Below are 17,144 nucleotides of genomic sequence, written 5' to 3'. Positions count from 1 at the left end.
TGTTTTGTAAAAATTTATTTTACAAAATTTATACCCTCACAAGGGCCACCAAGGTGGCTAACAAATTAAAACATGCATAATAAAATCATATTTTGAAACCATTAAAACCAACCAAAATAAACCTCAGTGCATCATTATTAAAACAATTAAAATCAGTGCTAAAATGCATACAAACCCATTAAAAGCAATTAAAACACTGGGCTAAGGATATGCACCTGGGGGAAAAGGTTTTTCAATGGTTTTCAGGTTCCCTGGTACCATTTTGGGATTCATGTTCAGGTTTTTTCTGGGATTCCACAATTATTCGAGTCTCATTATTCCTTTTCGGGGGTGGAATGGCTGTTTTTCAACAAAATGGCACCAAAATTGCAGGGGAGCTAGAGGTGCCAGTCCACTAAAATGACTGATTAGCTTTAAGCACCAGGGTTAAGAAAGGCACAGTTAAGGAAAACTCCCAACAAGATAATCTTGGGACAGTAAGACTTGTACATTTATTTTAAAAACAGACAGCTACAGCTGGAGTCCCCCCTCCCCCTTGTGAGGGTAAATTGCCTGAGCCAAGTTTTTAAAATTATATTATTAAAACAGAAAATATAAGTTTCTGGGGCCAAATTACATGTCTGGCATTCCAGTCCTAAAACTCCAATGCCCCATGTTTTTCTCCCTCAATTAACTTTTCTGAAAGGGAAGCCTGAAAAATGAGCTTTTGCATCTGCTTCATCATTGTTTTTCTCTTCTCCACAAAGGTGGCAGCATGGATGAGTGAAAAAAACATTGTTGCCTTGGATGAGAGCTGGAGAGACCCAAGCAATCTTCCAGCTAAATTGCAAAAGCACCAGACTTTCCAGGCAGAGATCATAGCCAGCAGAAATGACTTGGATCGCATTCAAGCTGTAAGTGATTTCAGCATCATATTGAGATCAGCATCTGTCTAAAGAGACCCTTCCTGAAAATCAGAGCCAAAAGAAGGGAATTTGCAGCCTGACATCTAGCCAGGGTCCCATAATTAGGGACTTGAATTTAATTGTGGACTAAAAGCAAAATAATATTGTTTGAAGGTGTTACAGTATAAGGACTTAATTCAGGCAAAGCAGCTTTTGATACTTAAAAGGTTGGCAGACAGATATCGTGAATGTGAGCAGAAACAGAAGAAGGATGGAGAGAGGATTTATTACAAAGTGAGGACCAAAATCCCCTGCCGATTCAGTATGTGTTAAAGGTGTGAGAGCTTTGGCATATGTTTAGACCACAATACATTTGTTAGCCTTTAAGTTGCCACAAGACTCTGTTGTACTGGTTGCAAAAGACTAACATGGCTACTCTTCTGGAAACCATTTACACACAGTTTATTTTGGGAAATAAACATAAAGGGAGATGTTTGACTCTTCTTTGCTGCAGGAAGGAGAAAAGATGCTCCAGAATGGACATTGTGCCTCAGATACCATCCAGTCCAGACTACAGGAAATAGAGGACCTTTGGGATGAATTGTTGGAAAACTGCCATGAAAAGAAAAGAAAGATGCAGGATGCCTGCAAGGTACAGCAAAAATGCAGGGGGGTGGGGCGGAATCTCCCTTGGCATAATTTCTAGTGAAAATGACTCTAGAATCCTACCTATCTATTTCATTCTAAGTGTCAGTGTTAAGGGACCACTGCACTTTTAACAGTGAGAGATCTTGCTGTGGTTTTGTTGCAAAGATGAGCAACAGAGGCTAAGAAGTGACTAGCCTAGTGCCCCCTGGTAAATTCATATACAAGCAAGGATTTGAATATAGGTCTTCCATATAAGTTTCATTTTTCCATGAGCTGAATTCAAGATCAAAGCTAGCTATTATATAGATAGATAGATACAGATATAAATATGAACCCAAATCTTGAAAGTGTTTTATCTGAAATAGAGAAGAAACAAAGGCCATCACAAACCAATCAAACATGTGCAAAATCCAGATTGTCCAAAAAGAAGTATTTATTTTCTCTATGCAGTTTAAGTTCTCACATTATGTACAATAGAAAAAACTCAACTGAAATGAAAATGTACATTAGGTATTGCGTTGCCCACTAATTTTAGTTACTTGGCAGTTCAAAAGAAATGTTCCTTGTGATCACTGAAAACATCTGCAGATTTATTCAAGCATATGACTATTCAGATTCTAATTTGATTCAGTGTGGAGTCATGATTTTTGCTTTCCAAAGGATTTCTTCATCCCTATACTACCAGCATTGCTCAGTGTTTCTGCCAAAAAATTATGTCTCATATATTCTGCTGCATCCCAATTAAGTAAAAGGCAAATAAACAATTTAATTAAATGCATTAGGAGGATCAATGAATGGAAAGAGTTCATGGAGAGGATCTCTCCCTCTTGCCTCTGCAGCATTCTCCTCCCACCTCATCATCCGCTCCTTGGGACCAGGTGACACTCAGAGCAGAACCACAAGTGACAAAAGGCACAGATTGGACACTTGTCTGCTTCCCTCAAGTTTTGATGGGAAATGTAGGCAGCTTGGCGGAATGTTGGACAAGTGACAGTTGAAAAGTCCATTGGACAGCAGTCAGAGAGCGAAGCTGCGAGACCAGGATGCCTACATTTCCCATCAAAACTTGAGGGAAGCAGACAAGTGTCCAATCTGTGCCTTTTGTCACTTGTGGTTCTGCTCTCAGAAAGAGAGCAGGATGCAGTGCAGGGGGCTGAGCAAAAAGGATGGACAGTAGAAAATGCCTCCTCCACATTCTTGTTTGAGTTCTTGGCTCTGTTTACAGAGGAGCTTCCAAGATAACTTCTGCTGATTTGCTCTCAATTTGCCACCCTCTAGTTGGTATCCTAATCTGTATCCCTGATCCACAGAAGTGGCTTTTCAAAGGATAAGGAAGAAAGGGGGAAGACTCCATTCTGTGAATGCATTCTATTCATTGGATCAAACTTTTAATTATTTATCTTCAAAGGACACTTCAATGTTTAAATATTCTTTTTTAGTACAAGTAGACAGCTGTTACAATAAGGTCCCAATACTCTCTTTTGGTCTATGAATTTATTTTTTTTGTTTTCTCTGCTCATAGGCTCTACATTTTCTCCGTAATGTGGATGATGTGGAAAAATATCTGGAAGATCTAGGAAGTGAGCTGAATGTACCAGAAAGCAGCCCTAACCTCCTGGTTCTGAACGATCTTCTAAAGAAACAGGAGGCATTAGAAGAAGATTTTGCTGGCCGTAAAGAGCAACTACAAGAGTTTATAAATAAAGTGCAAGAATTTCAGCAGGAGAAGCATTTTATGGCAGATGAAATAGAAGAGAGAGTGGACCATGTAGTGCATAGGTACTTCAGTGGTTGTCCATTTTCTGTTTGTTCCTCCTTCTCCGGTGGTCCTAGGAGTGGGGCAGTCCTTACTCTTAGGATATAGTTCCTCCTCTCTGAAAGCAGGATCAGTCAGCTAATTTTGATCCCAGAGGGGAGGGGCATATCCCTGGAATCACCAGTCTTTCTGTCCCAGTCATCCAAGCAGGACGTTTTCAGCAGCACTCTGCAGAGCACAACGATCCCAGTAAAGAAGAAACTGCCAGAGAAGAGCCAGGTGGCGGTGGGGTGCATCCGTAATCCCAGTTCTCAGGAAGGCAGAGGCTAACAGGCAATGTGGAGCTTGCATGGGAAGGGAAAGGCCCTACCATCCTACCCCACCCCTGTTTTGCGCAGAGTGATGGCGAGCGTTAGAGCCAGAGGTCCCTAGGTTCTCCCAGGTTCCACAGCTGCAACCGCAAAACTCCACTGAGGTTCCCCATCTTTGGGCAGGGAGGAACCCCCTCTCAGATGGCCAGAAGATGTGGTGTTTGAGTCCGCGGTAGACTGTCATGAAGACCAATATTATTGGGAACTCCCTCAGGCTTCAAAGGAGCAGACTCCAGCAGCAGCAGAGGAACTGCTCCAATCCCAGCAGCCCTGACTGAACCGCAGTAAGACTGATCCAGCGGGGAACTGGGGCTGCCTAGCCACCTCTCAACAGGCCAGGCAAAGAGAAAAGGCCCAAGGGCCTGTACCCGTCAGGCAAGAACACCAGGAAAATTTCTGCTGGCGGAATGTCAGCAAAGGCAGACCTAGCCACCTCCCAGGCCTCAGAGAGCACAAGCCTGCGGCCTAGACTCACCAAACTCCTAGGCCTTGGCCTATTCCCAGGCCTCTCAACAGGCCAGGCAAAGAGAAAAGGCCCAAGGGCCTGTACCCATCAGGCAAGAACACCAGGAAAATTTCTGCTGGCGGAATGTCAGCAAAGGCAGACCTAGCCACCTCCCAGGCCTCAGAGAGCACAAGCCTGCGGCCTAGACTCACCAAACTCCTAGGCCTTGGCCTATTCCCAGGCCTCTCAACAGGCCAGGGAAAGAGAAAAGGCCCAAGGGCCTGTACCCATCAGGCAAGAATGCCTAGAAAATTTCTGCTGGCGGAATGTCAGCAAAGGTAGGCCTAGCCACCTCCCAGGCCTCAGAGAGTGCAAGCCTGTGGTCTAGACCTTCCAAACTCCCAGGCCTTGGCCTACTCTTAGGCCTCTCAACAGACTAGTGAAAGGGAGAAGGTCTAGGATCTGGACTCATCAGGCTAAGATGCCACCTGAAGTGAGTTGCTGTAACATTGTGATTAAGTGACTGGGCCACGAATCAGCACTCTGCTCATTGAAACCCCATAACTGCACGAGCTCAGTAGCTGACCTTGGGTAAATCACCCTTTTCAGTCTCAACTACCCAGCAATTTTGGGGGAATAATGGTAATTCTGACCTTATCACAGCCCCAGACCTGGTTAGTCCAGGCAAGCCAGAAATTGGAACGTGGACTTTTTGCCCCAAAGCCAAAGTAACCACGGTTCCCTTCAAAGTAACCATGGTTCCCTCCTGTCTGGAGTACCTCTGGATAAAGAAAAGCAGATCAAACATTTAGAGGAGGGTAGTCCCTCCCCCCTCACCAAACCCAGTCAGCATACCAATGGGCCAAAGAAGAGAACTCAGTGTGTCTATGCCAAGGCAGCAGGCATAATTGTGATAGGGTAGCATTTACAATGCTTGGAAAATCTGGCAGCAAACAGTAAGAGATGATCCTGGATACAGTGATCGGTGGAATTCAACTCTGAGCCAGCTGGGCCCTTTTCCTCCAGATCCAAAAGAATTGATCCAATAAAACAGACACATAGGAACAAGGAAGGTTGGAATGGAAAGCCTCAAATTTGTCATGACTGTCATTCAGAAGGGAGTTTGTCTGGCTTCTATCGATCTCTCAGAGGCACTTTCAATATCAGGCTCTTCTTTTTGACCTGAAAATGACACCCAGGGGGTTCACTAGAATCCTTGTAGCAGTGATAGCTCGGCTAGATTGCAGAGAGTGGCTGCTTTCCCATATCCAGATGACATCTTGGTCATGGTTCCAGCTCTACTACAAGAGGTGGAAGCAATAAAATTGACGGTAGCCTGTCTGCAGGACCATGGATACATGGCCAACAAAGAAAAGACTGGATTTTATTCCCAACCCAGTAAATATTGCACCTGGGCATAGCAATATCACAGGAAAGGTAACAAAGAGTCACAGGAAAGGTAACAAAGAGTCAGTAATGGCAACAGAGGTCTTAAGGAGACAGAAAGCAGAAGTGATGCTTCTAGTTCAGCAGCTGGGGATGAGGATATCCTATCAGGATGTTCTCCAGGAGGCAAGATTCCAGACCTGTGCACTACAGAGATTCCTGTTACCATACTACAAGGTGTTAGAGCACAAGATGTCCAAGATAGTTTAGTTGCCAGAGATCCTCAAACAGGAGACCAGCCGGTGGCCGGACCTCATCTGGTCCCATGATGGCATCCCACTCAGGGAACCCATGAGAATGGTGATGACCATGAACACGAGTCTATGGGGATGGGGATCCCACCCCCAGGGAAGAATGTTATAGAGCATCTGTCTGAAGAAGAAATGGTCAACAGTATAAACCCTTTGGAACTCAGAGCCATCATTCTGGGTCTGGTAGAATCCTAGGATCTTTCCACAGGTCACCATATGTTTATACAAACAAAAGATCACCTCGAATCTAAAAGAAGTACACATAACAGACCAGGACAACTTCCCAGTAGACTAGCTAAGGCAGAGAGTAATGGACCAAGCAGAATGGCAGAATGGATGATATCCAGAGTGATTCCCCAACTGGTCTGCCAGAGTTTCAACAAGGCACAAGAAAAAGAAACCCTCAAACCACAGGGATAGTCATCCTGAGTTACAAGCTGCCTCTACAACTCTGTACGTTTTCCCTAGTACGGTTGTTGTACAGAGTTGTTCAAAAAAAATCACACAGTAAAGTGCAGAAGTGATTCTTATAGCACCCCAGAAAGACATGGTCTCAAAACCTGAAGAGTCTTTCAAGCATGGATCCCTGGCACCTCCCACTGAATGAGGGCCCATGATGCAGGGGACAATGCCACACCCTTGACTAGCTCTGACAAGTCTCACAGCATGGAGGTTGAATACAAACAACTAATAGGGATGGATTATGCAGAAGGCATAATTGGTACTATGTTAGCCTCAAGGAAGAGTTCCACAGAGTCTATAAAGATACCTGCTAAGTTCCCCAAAGTGGTGCATGGATAAAGGCACATAACCCTCTAGGGGCCAATTAGGGAAATACTATCCTCCCTTCAAGAAGGGTTGAAGAAAAGTCTTAACACCAGCACCCTTAGACAACAGGTAGTGACCATCTTGGCAATTAGGGGTTCTAGGAAGGGACATTCCCCTATACAACAAATTCTAACAGGGTACCTCATTGTCGAATCCTCCAAGGATCCACTGGTTTTTCCACACGGAATCTTACTGAGAGCATTATCCAAAAGACTGCTTTGAGGCTATGACCTCATGTCCTCTAAAGGAATTGACCTTTAAAACCATCTTCTGATGGGAATAAGATTAGCTAGGCAAGTGCAGGCACTAGCAGTAGATAAAGATCTATGCCTCTTCCTTCATGATGATAAAGTTACAAACATAACTAACTTTCTTTATGAAGGTGAACTCCACCTTTCATAGGACAGAAGAGATAGTACATCCCTCCTTCTAACCTAATCCAAAGCATGGGAAGGAAAGGGAATCTCACTGCCTTGATATATACAGAGATATGAGATTCTACTTGTGCAGGACTAAACAGTTTTCACAAGTCTGAGACACTAGTTAAGTGTTTCCAGAAAGTCCTCCTTGGGACAGACAGTGTACATTTCCTTGCTAAGTAGATAAAGCAGAGAGTACATAATTCTGGCACATCAAGCCAGAGGTCTGGAGATGCCTCAGGACATTAGAGCGCACTCACTAAGGGAAGCAGCTACATCGGCAGCCTATAAATTCTTTAGTTGTTAGAGACAATCAATAAGGCAGCCACATGGAAATCAGTATAATCACTCATCAGGAACTATAGAATAGATAAGTTGTCCCCCACAGAAACAACTTTGGGCAGAAGAGTACTATAACACGTCCTCTAGGCCAGGAAGCTGGACCCTGAGGCACATTGCTTTTGTATGTCCCAAGAGTAAGGACTGCCCTAGGACCACCGGAGAATGGAAGATTTGTTTTCACTTACCGTGAAGCTTCCTTTCTTGGTGGTCCAGGAGTGGGGCAGTCGTACCCACCCAAGTTTTCTTGGGGGGTGGTTTCTAGGATTGGATGAAGAGTTAAGATGATAGTCTTCCTCCCACTGGTGTCAGGGAAGGAACCCTTCTATTTATATATAAAAAATTGAGGGGGGTTATTTTTTCTTCTTGGTATCGTCAGGGATCGGGAACGGACTGGTGATTCCAGGGACAAGCCCCTCCCATCTGGGATCAAAATCAGCTGACTGACCCTGCCTTTGGAGAGGAGGATCTATATCCCAAGAGTAAGGGCTACTGTCCCACTCCTGGAACACCAAGAAAGGAAGCTTCACAATAAGGGAAAACAAATCTTCCACTCCTTTTCTCCCTTCTAAGCATATTCTCACTTTCCCCTTTGTCACTGGGGGAAAATTCCATCCACCCAAGAATTTACCCCAATATTTTAATTATTGTGACTGCTATCTGTCCATGTACAGGAATCCAGCAGTAGGCCAGTAGCTGGCAGTTAGGAGAGAGGGGTTGAAAAGAGGAGCCATCAACCTCCTAGCACAGAGCACTCAAGTGCTTGCATAGAAATAGAGGTCCAGAAGGCACCGTAAGGGTCTTCTGCCCCCTGCCCCTGCACAGTGCAGGAAATTCACAGCTACCCCCCTCCTTCTCCAGTGACCCCTGCTCAATGCTCAGTGGGAGGGGGAAAAACTCCAGGATACCTGGCCCATGAGGCCTGAAGGAAAATTCCTTCCTGACCCCAAAGTGGCAATCAACATTACCCTGGGCCTATATGGAAAGGCCACAAGAGCCACACACTGGCTCATCCCCTCCTGTCCTCTCCCTTTTGGGAGGTTTTTCTGACCTCCCAAAAGCCAACCAGAAGGAACAGGAGGGGTTTGTGAGTCTATTCCTTCCCAGTCACCCCTCCTTTTTAAAAACCAGTCATGTGTCCCTAGCTATATTTGAGTGTTCTGAAATGAGGGTTCATCTTAAATCCCCAGGTACAAGAGCCTTAGGGGGCCGTTGCAAGAGAGAAGTGGATGCTTGGAGGCCAGCAGGCTGCAGTATCAGTTCCTCCAAGATGTCACTGAGGAGTTAACTTGGATCCATGAGAAACTCCCTCTGGCATCCTCCAGAGACTATGGCCAGTCTCTTGCAAATGTTCAGAGTTTGCAGGAAAAACACCAGGTAAGATAATTTAAGTTTTGCAGGTAAAGCAAGAAATGTGAGTGGGGAGGAGTGACGAGAGTTCCAGGAACGCATTTTCTCAATCCATTCATTGTTACCATAAATTGCTGCCAGTTGGATTAAATGAACAGTTTCTTGCTGTAAAGGGAGCATGTCTACAAAACCAAATGCTGTTATCTAACGTTCATTTTGTGTCAATTGTGTAGCTATCAGGAAACATAGAATTTTGTCATCTGAATGCACTAACGATAAAAAGTCTATATATCAAAGGTATCAAACTAATATTTTGGAAGTTCAAAACAGTAAGACAAGAAAAAGTAAAAGGCAATCTCCTTGATCTTCTGAAACAATTTACAATTCAGAAACAGGCTTCTGCATGCAGATTGGCCCAGCAGCCTCTACAAAAGCATCTAGCACCTGGAGCTATGTAAGTGGTTTTCCTGCAGTTCATATAGCCCTGAGTAATAAGATGTGAGCAACGCTGTCAGCTCAAAGTGCTGGAGGGAGTGAACTTTGCTCTAAAGTTCTCTGCCCATCTAATAGGTGATCAGTGCTGATCATATCTTCCAGGAGTCCTCCTTGGAGAGATGCACAAGTACCTTGTTCTTATTTTGCTTGGAAGTAAGATGTGTGAGTCACTCTTACACTCTATGTCATTACTTCCTCATCATGTGCAAAGCAGCCCTGGGCTCACCTCTGCCTGGGAACATTGCATAAGCTCTTTTATTCCTGTTAGGGCAGGGGTACTCTGGGGCTAAGGAACCACCTGTGGCTCTTTGGCATGTCACTTGTGGCTTTTCTGGGCATTGCTCCCCAACTTCCCAGGAAAGTAGGCAAAGCACTTGCCTCTTGAGATTTGTGGTTGGCAAGTGGTTCCTGACCTTGAAACAGATGATACCTCAGGGACTGGAGAACAGGTAAGCTGCAAGTTGCAGACCTCGTGCCAGGGAAGGAAGGGTCCTTCCTCTCCAGCCAACACTCGCCCTTCTCCCCACAGCCTTTGTATTCTCATCTCAGCGCCCAGACAACTGTCAGGGCATGAACAGCACCACTACAGCAGCCGCTCTGAAAAAGATCAAGCTAGCCACAATAGGAGGGGAGGGTGGTTGTCGTCGTCGTTTTACACCCTTTTCTCTACAGCTAACTTGGTTTCCTCCAGGAGCCCTTGGCATTTTCATTTTTTCACCTGAGATGCTGTGCCTCAGGCTGAGCAGAAAGCAAGAAGGTCAAAAGGGCAGCCCCTCCCTCACTCCAGATTCAGGAAAGAGGCAACCCTCCTTGCACACAAGCACTATGCTAATTTTGCACATGATGAGTTTACAGTTATGATTTATTTATTATTTATTTATGTTATTAAATTTATAGTCCACTCTCCCCACAAGCTGTTAATAGCTATATTGTCCATACCACTGTATGGTACGTAGAGCATACAGTGGCTCTTTGGATGGATGATCATTGCAAATGTGGCTCTCCAAGAGCCATGGACTGTGTATACTGTGTTTGGGTTTGTATATTCAGCTACAGGTTGGGCCTGCTCTGGGTCGGAATAAGAGATGAAAGCACTTTTTTCTACCTGAGTTCCAAATTTGTGTTTTTACCTCTATATTCACAGCCACATTTCGTATTATAGTTCGCTGTATCATTATAGCTATTACTGCACCAGCAATTTGTAAAGTGAATTATTGTATAATCCAATTTTATTGCATTATTGCTAAGCAGAGTTGGCCTTGGTTAGTAATTGGATGGGAGACCTCTAATGAAGACCCGGGTTGCAGAGGCAGGCAATGGCAAACCACCTCTTACCGTGAAAACCCCACCCAGAGTCACCACAAGTCAGCTATGACTTGATGGCATTCTCTACTACTATTTACTGTCTATCCTCCACTGGTCTTGATTGTATTGCTTTTATAATTCTATAATTTGTTTTGGGCCTGACCTGGATATCCCAGGCGAGCCCAATCCCATCAGATCTCAGAAGCTAAGCAGAGTCAGCCTTGGTTAGTAGTTGGATGGGAGACCACCAAGGAAGACCAGGGTTGCTATGCAGAGGCAGGCAATGGAAAACAATCTCTGTTAGCTTCTTGCCTTAAAACATTCAGCAGGGGTCATCATAAGTTGGCTATGACTTGATAGCACTTTCCATTGCCAATCTGCTTTGAGTCTTGACAAGAAAGGTGAGCAATAAATTAAAAGACAGAGAAGAATTCAAACACTATGATAATTCCTCTATTGGTCAGCTAAATTATCCCTTGGATTTAAAAGATGGTGGCCTGTAAAATGTTTTTGGAACAGTGAGGCTGCTGTAGAAGCACCCTCTCTCACTGTGTTCATCCCTAAGGACCCTATTCCATCCCAGGGGTTTTTCTGAAAGTATTCTAATCAAGCCAGCAGTGCACAAAGTTGGTTAGCTTGCTTCTGTGTTGTTACCAAGAAATATTGTACAGAGAATTTTTTTTTTATTTTAAAAGGCAAATAGCCTTTTTAAAAACATGGAGGGAAGCATGATGGGAAGGGGCAAGACTGGCAGGTTAACTCTCTCTCTCTCTCTCTCTCTCTCTCTCTCTCTCTCTCTCTCTCTCTCTCTCTCTCTCTGCCTCATACTACTTCATATTAGTTTTTAAGCAGACTACTAAAATATTAAAAGGTTAGACCACATTTAACTGGCTGCGAAAATCAATCACAAGCATGTAAACTTTTGCAACTGAAAGAATGATAAGTCTCCTATTACCTGCTAATAAAAGAGGTAATGTCTCTATATGATCTATTTTTTGGAGCGAAGGTCTGGCAAGTTAACAGGTGTTTTATTTCCTGGTCTGCATGTCTGTCATTCCAGTTAATAAAGATGACAAGAAGCCAAGATCACATGGCACCTTGAGAATTCTCTATGTAGTCTGTCTCCTTATCACAACTTAATACTTTCAGTTCTAGTGAAATATGACTTTGGAGCCAAATTATTCAATGTTGGGGCTTCAGCGTTGTTAAAAACTATGTGTATTGTAATTGAATGAGGTAGCAGCATTTAAAAATAAAGATTAAAAAAACGTTCTCGATTTTTTCTGTGTTTCAGAATTTGGAAAATGAAATTAATAGTCACGATGCTTTAACTAAAGCAGTTATTAGCACTGGCCAAAAGCTGGTGAAAGGAGGGCACTGTGCCTCACAAGACATCATGGAAAAGGTTAAAGAGTTGGAGGTTGCCTTAGAAAGCCTGAAGGGTGAGGTTCAGGAGAGAAGAAAGAGGCTCATGCAATCATATGAAAACCAACATTTCCTCACTGAGGTAAGATATGGCTGAAATGTAAGGCCGTGTTTAGTTTCCATATGTTTGAAAAACCAACTGTTTCTGATAGATAGTAAATACTGATAGAAGCTGAAATGAAATTTAAAGCATCCTCCCTCTCTAGTTTCCACAGAAAGTATTTGAAAAGTGGTGCTTGAGAAGAGTTTTACGGATAACATGGATGGCCAAAAAGACAAATAAGTGGGTTCTAGATCACATGAAGCCTGAATTCTCCCTAGAAGCTAAAATGACAAAACTGAGGCTATCATACTTTGGTCACATAATGAGAAGACGACTCTCTGAAAAAGTCAATAATGCTAGGAAAAGCCGAAGGCAGTAGGGAAAGAGGAAGACCCAAAATGAGATAGCTTGACAATAAAAGCCATGTCCTCCAGTTTGCTGGATCTGAGCAAGTCTGTTAACAATAGGATGTTTTGGAGGTCTCTCATTCACATGGTTGCACATCACATACACACACACAAAATATGAAATCAGCATGTTTCAAAAGTCTGATTCCACTGCTTAGTTGGGTTCAGATCTTTTGGACTTCAGATCCTAATTACAACACTCTTGCCTCGCTGTTTGTCAGCCAGTTTTCCCTTGATAGGACCCAATCCCCTTTCATAATGTTCTGGATCATGCTCATTTCCTATTACGAAAAGTCTCAGAAGGCCTTCCTATCTCCATCAAGACAATTCTGACAACAATTGCCCCCTTCTCAAAGGAAAGGTTTTCCTATTTGAAAGGAGGTAGGAGACTGTCTTGAGTGCACTCTATTCACCTTCTAAGCATTCAAATATCCGGAGTAAATTGAGGAAAGTTGGGGGAAAGTTTACTCAACAGTGTTTTTATTTATTCACATGATTCATAATCCACGTTTCTCACTGAGACTCAAGGTAGTTTACATAGTATAAGTCAAAACAATCAACAGCAGGGGCATTTAATAAATAATGCAATAGAGGTATACAAATGCAACTTTACAGAGAGAGAGGGAGTTTTCCTGACCTTTTGAGGTAGGCCATTCCATAAGGTGGGACTAGAGGTGGGCATAAACTGAAATACAAACCAAAGTGCATCATGAACTCTGCCAGTTCGTGGTTCTCACAAACCGTGACAAATTTTAGCCCAATTTGTTTGGTTCGTATTTCGGTTCGTCTCTGTAGACAGCCTGGCACCAAGCACTCAGTTTCCTAGGCAATAGGGGGGATGGGCTGTCTGCATACTTTCTGCTGACCCGGAAGTGACATTTTCACAAACCAAACGAATCGATTCGCAAACTGGGGCAAGTTTTGAAGGTTTGTGGTTTGTGAAACGTGACAAACCATGAACCTCACAGTTCAGATTTTTCCCAGTTCATGCCCATCTCTAGTGGGGACCACTACAGAGAATGCATGTGTACAGGCAACTATTAATTTTGCCTGTGTGCAGGGTGCCACCTGCAGAAGACCCCAGAAGTGATGCTGATTGGGAAGGCAGATATATTGAAGGACATTGTGCTCCCCACTTTCAATGAGGTTCAGTTGACCTTTGCAAGATGGGGTTATACTGGACTGAGCATTGCTGCTAGAGAAGCAAATTAACGCAGTGGCAAAAATACCTTCTTCAAACTCAGTGTAGCTCAGAATATTATAATAATATTAACATTCAATTTATATACCAACCTTCAGGACAACTTAACACCCCCTCAGTTTACAAAGTGTGTTATTATCCTCACAACAATCATCCTGTGAGGTGGGTGGGGCTGAGAGAGCTCTGAGAGAGCTGTAACTGACCCAAGGTCACCCAGCTGGCTTCAAGCAAAGGAGTGGGGAATCAAACCCGGTCCTCCAGATTACAGTCCTGCCGCTCTTCACCACTACAGCAGACTGGCTCCTCTACCTTGACATGGCTGATCTGGTCACCTGGATCTACGCCATGGTAACATTGAGACTAGACTACTGTAATTCACTCTACTTAGATCTCCCTTCAAAGTCAACTCAGATACATAGAAACCTAGAGGGAAAGGACACCAAGGGCCATCTAATCCAATCCCTTGCACAGTGCAGGACATTCACAGCTACTCTCCACACTGCCCCAATGACTTCTGCTCTATGCTCAAAGGAAGGCAAAAAAATTTCAGGATGTCTGGGCAATCTAGCATAGAGGAAAATTTCTTTCTGACCCTGAAGTACCTAAATGGAGAAATTCATATTTATCTCTGCTGAAATTCATTCTGTTAGTTTTAGCCCAGTTTTCCAGCCTGTCAAGATTCTGTTCTACTTGCTACACCTTCCAATTTAATAGCATCTGCAATTTTATGAGTATCCCCTCTATTCCTTCATCCAAGTCATTTATAAAGATGTTGAATAACACAGGGCCCAGAATAGATCCTTGAGACACTCCACTTGGTCCAGTTGGTGCAGAATGCCGCAATTCAGTTATTATCAGGACCTAGGTGGAACATGCATATTACTCCCATTCAGCTGTCGCTTCATTGGCTACCCATGAATTACCAGGCTCAATTCCAGGTTTTGTCTATCATAGACAAAGCCCTTCATGGCCTTGGTCCCTCATATCTACAGGACCACCTCTCTCCCTATGTTCCACCATGGCAGCTTTGTGCAATTGTCTTTCAGTTTTGCTACATACTTTCAGTCTGTATATGTACTAAAGATTAGGGGTGTGCAATTTGGTTTATCTGATCCAAAAATATATTCTGGAGTGCTAATTAATATGAAGATTTTGTGATAAACCAGTATTGCTAGTCCTGATTAACCCCCAAAATATTCAGAAACAATCAGGACGGCATTTTATAAGTTGCTGGGCAGAAAAGGGAGGGAGAAGGAAGACGGTTTTCACAGGTGAATGGAATCACATGTTAGGGAGAGTTCAATTATCTTTCCAATCATGATGATTCTTTCATATGGTCTGTGATGATTGGACCGATAAGCTCTCTCTAATGTGCAATTCCATTTGCCTGTGAAAATCGCCCACTCTCTACTTTCCCTAGGAATGGGGGTCCAGTTAAAATGATTCACCCACAAAGGCTCATAAACCCACATTCCAAAATGCCTTGGGGGCATTTGGGGGATTTTAGAATTCCAGACGCATGCTCCACAGAAGTTGCTGTAGGAGGTGGAATGTAAAGCTCCTTGAAGCTAACAACACCATTGCTCCTTGTCAACCTCTCTGGCCCTTGGGATGGAAGCCAGCACCATGGTTTACCACGGAGCTGGCTGACCTGAAGAGGGCTGGAAGACATCTAGAAAGACACTGGTGTAAAACACGCACAGAAACTGATAGAACTTGCTACAGAACACACTGGAGGATTTATGAAGCCGAAATGAAAGTGGCAAAGAAATGTTACTTGTTGGCAACCATTGCGTTGGCTAGTTCATGACTGTCCCAGTTGTTCAGGTTATCCAGACACCTTCTAACCCCTAAATCTGAACCTTTACGCCCAAGAACAGACAATTAGCTGCGAGGCCTTCGCTAAGTTTTTCGCTGATGAAATAGCACGAATACGCTCAGATCTGGATGCTAGCTGCAATACAAATGAGATAGAAGAAATGCTTAATACACCATCTGGCCTATATTTGGACTGCTTTGAACCAATTACATTGGTAGACCTAAACAGGATCCAGGCATCTATGAAAGCCGCTACTTGTGCGCTTTATCCTTGCCCATTTTGGCTTTTAAATCAAGTAAAGATCACATAAGTGGACCACTGAGATCTATTGTAAATCAATTGCTAACTCAGGGCACCTTCCTCCAGCCACTCAAACAGGCAGTTATCCGTCCACTAATTAAAAAAACATCTCTAGACAAAACTGGTGTGGCCAATTACCATCCAGTCTCTAATCTGCCCTCCTGGGCAAAGTGATTGAGAGAGCAATAGCTGACCAACTCCAGAACTTCTTGGAAAACTCTAGCACTCTAGACCCTTTCCAGTCTGGATTCAGACCAGGGCATGGGACAGAGACAGCACTAGTAGTGTTAGTGGATGATCTCCATCTGAATATAGACAAAGGCCATGCTTCCTTATTGCTCCTCCTGGATCTGTCTGCAGTCTTTGACACAGTAGACCATGCCATCCTGTTGAGGCATTTGGAAACAGAAGTGGGCATCAAAGGATGTGCCTTGGACTGGTTTAAATCATTTCTCATGGAATGGACTCAAAGGGTTGCCGTCGGAGATCAGCTATCTCCAGAATGGGAACTATCATGCAGGTTTCCGCAGGGCGCAATCTTATCTCCCATGTTCTTCGATCTCTACATAAAACCTTTAGGAGAATTCATTTGCAGCTATGGTGTTGGATGTCATCAATATGCAAATGATACTCAACTCTATATCTCGATATCCAGGTCCCTACAGGATGCAGTAGAAATCTTAGATTGCTGCTTGACAGCCATAGTGAAATGACTGAAAAATAACAAATTAAAACTGAACCCAGTCAAGACTGAATTAATGCTTGTTGGGAAGTCAGAGATCTTGAAAAACGTTGTACTCCTCACTTTCGATGGAGTTCGTTTGACCCTTGCAGACTCAGTTAAGAATCTAGGGGTTATACTGGATCCAGTGCTACTACTGGAAAAACAAGTTAAGGTAGCTGCAAAAAATGCTTACAATAATCTCACTCTAGCCTGTAAAATGGCTTCTTATCTTGACACAGCTGACCTGACCACCTGGATCCATGCTATGGTAACATCAAAAGTTGACTATTGTAATACATTATACATTGGTCTCCCATCTAAGTTAACTAGGAGGCTCCAATTGGTGCAAAATGTTGTGGCTCGACTTTTATCAGGTGCAAGCAGGAGCTTGAACATCACTCCCATCCTACAGTCACTCCATTGGCTACCTATCAATTACTGTGCTCAGTTTAAGGTATTGGTTATTACATACAAAGCTCTTCATGGCCTTGGTCCAGCATACCTAAGGGACCGCCTCCCTCCTTGTGTCCCTCCACAGCAGCTTCACTCATCTGAACAAGGTCTCTTGCAGGTGCCGGCCTGCTTATGGGAGAAATCAATGGCAACTCGTACACGGGCTTTCTCTGAGCTGGCCCCTATCCTATGGAATGGCCTGCCTGAGGAGGTCAGGAGAGCCCCCATGCTCCTT

At 43.7% G+C, this 17,144-nt stretch overlaps 1 protein-coding gene across 1 annotated transcript in view; it reads left to right on the top strand.

The window, feature by feature from the left end:
• Positions 1-17,144, top strand: part of SPTBN5 (spectrin beta, non-erythrocytic 5) — a 161,389-nt gene that overhangs the window by 117,313 nt on the left and 26,932 nt on the right. The window contains exons 49-53 of the mRNA XM_054969930.1: positions 747-893; positions 1,399-1,536; positions 3,055-3,311; positions 8,578-8,764; positions 11,832-12,044. Of these exons, the coding sequence (XP_054825905.1) occupies positions 747-893; positions 1,399-1,536; positions 3,055-3,311; positions 8,578-8,764; positions 11,832-12,044 (942 nt within the window). The remainder of the gene's footprint in view (positions 1-746; positions 894-1,398; positions 1,537-3,054; positions 3,312-8,577; positions 8,765-11,831; positions 12,045-17,144) is intronic.

Source organism: Eublepharis macularius, chromosome 2 (assembly GCF_028583425.1).
Source record: "Eublepharis macularius isolate TG4126 chromosome 2, MPM_Emac_v1.0, whole genome shotgun sequence".
NCBI classification, from domain to species: domain Eukaryota; kingdom Metazoa; phylum Chordata; class Lepidosauria; order Squamata; family Eublepharidae; genus Eublepharis; species Eublepharis macularius.
The sequence above is the reverse complement of the archived record's forward strand: the minus strand, read 5'-3'. Positions and strand labels throughout refer to the sequence as shown.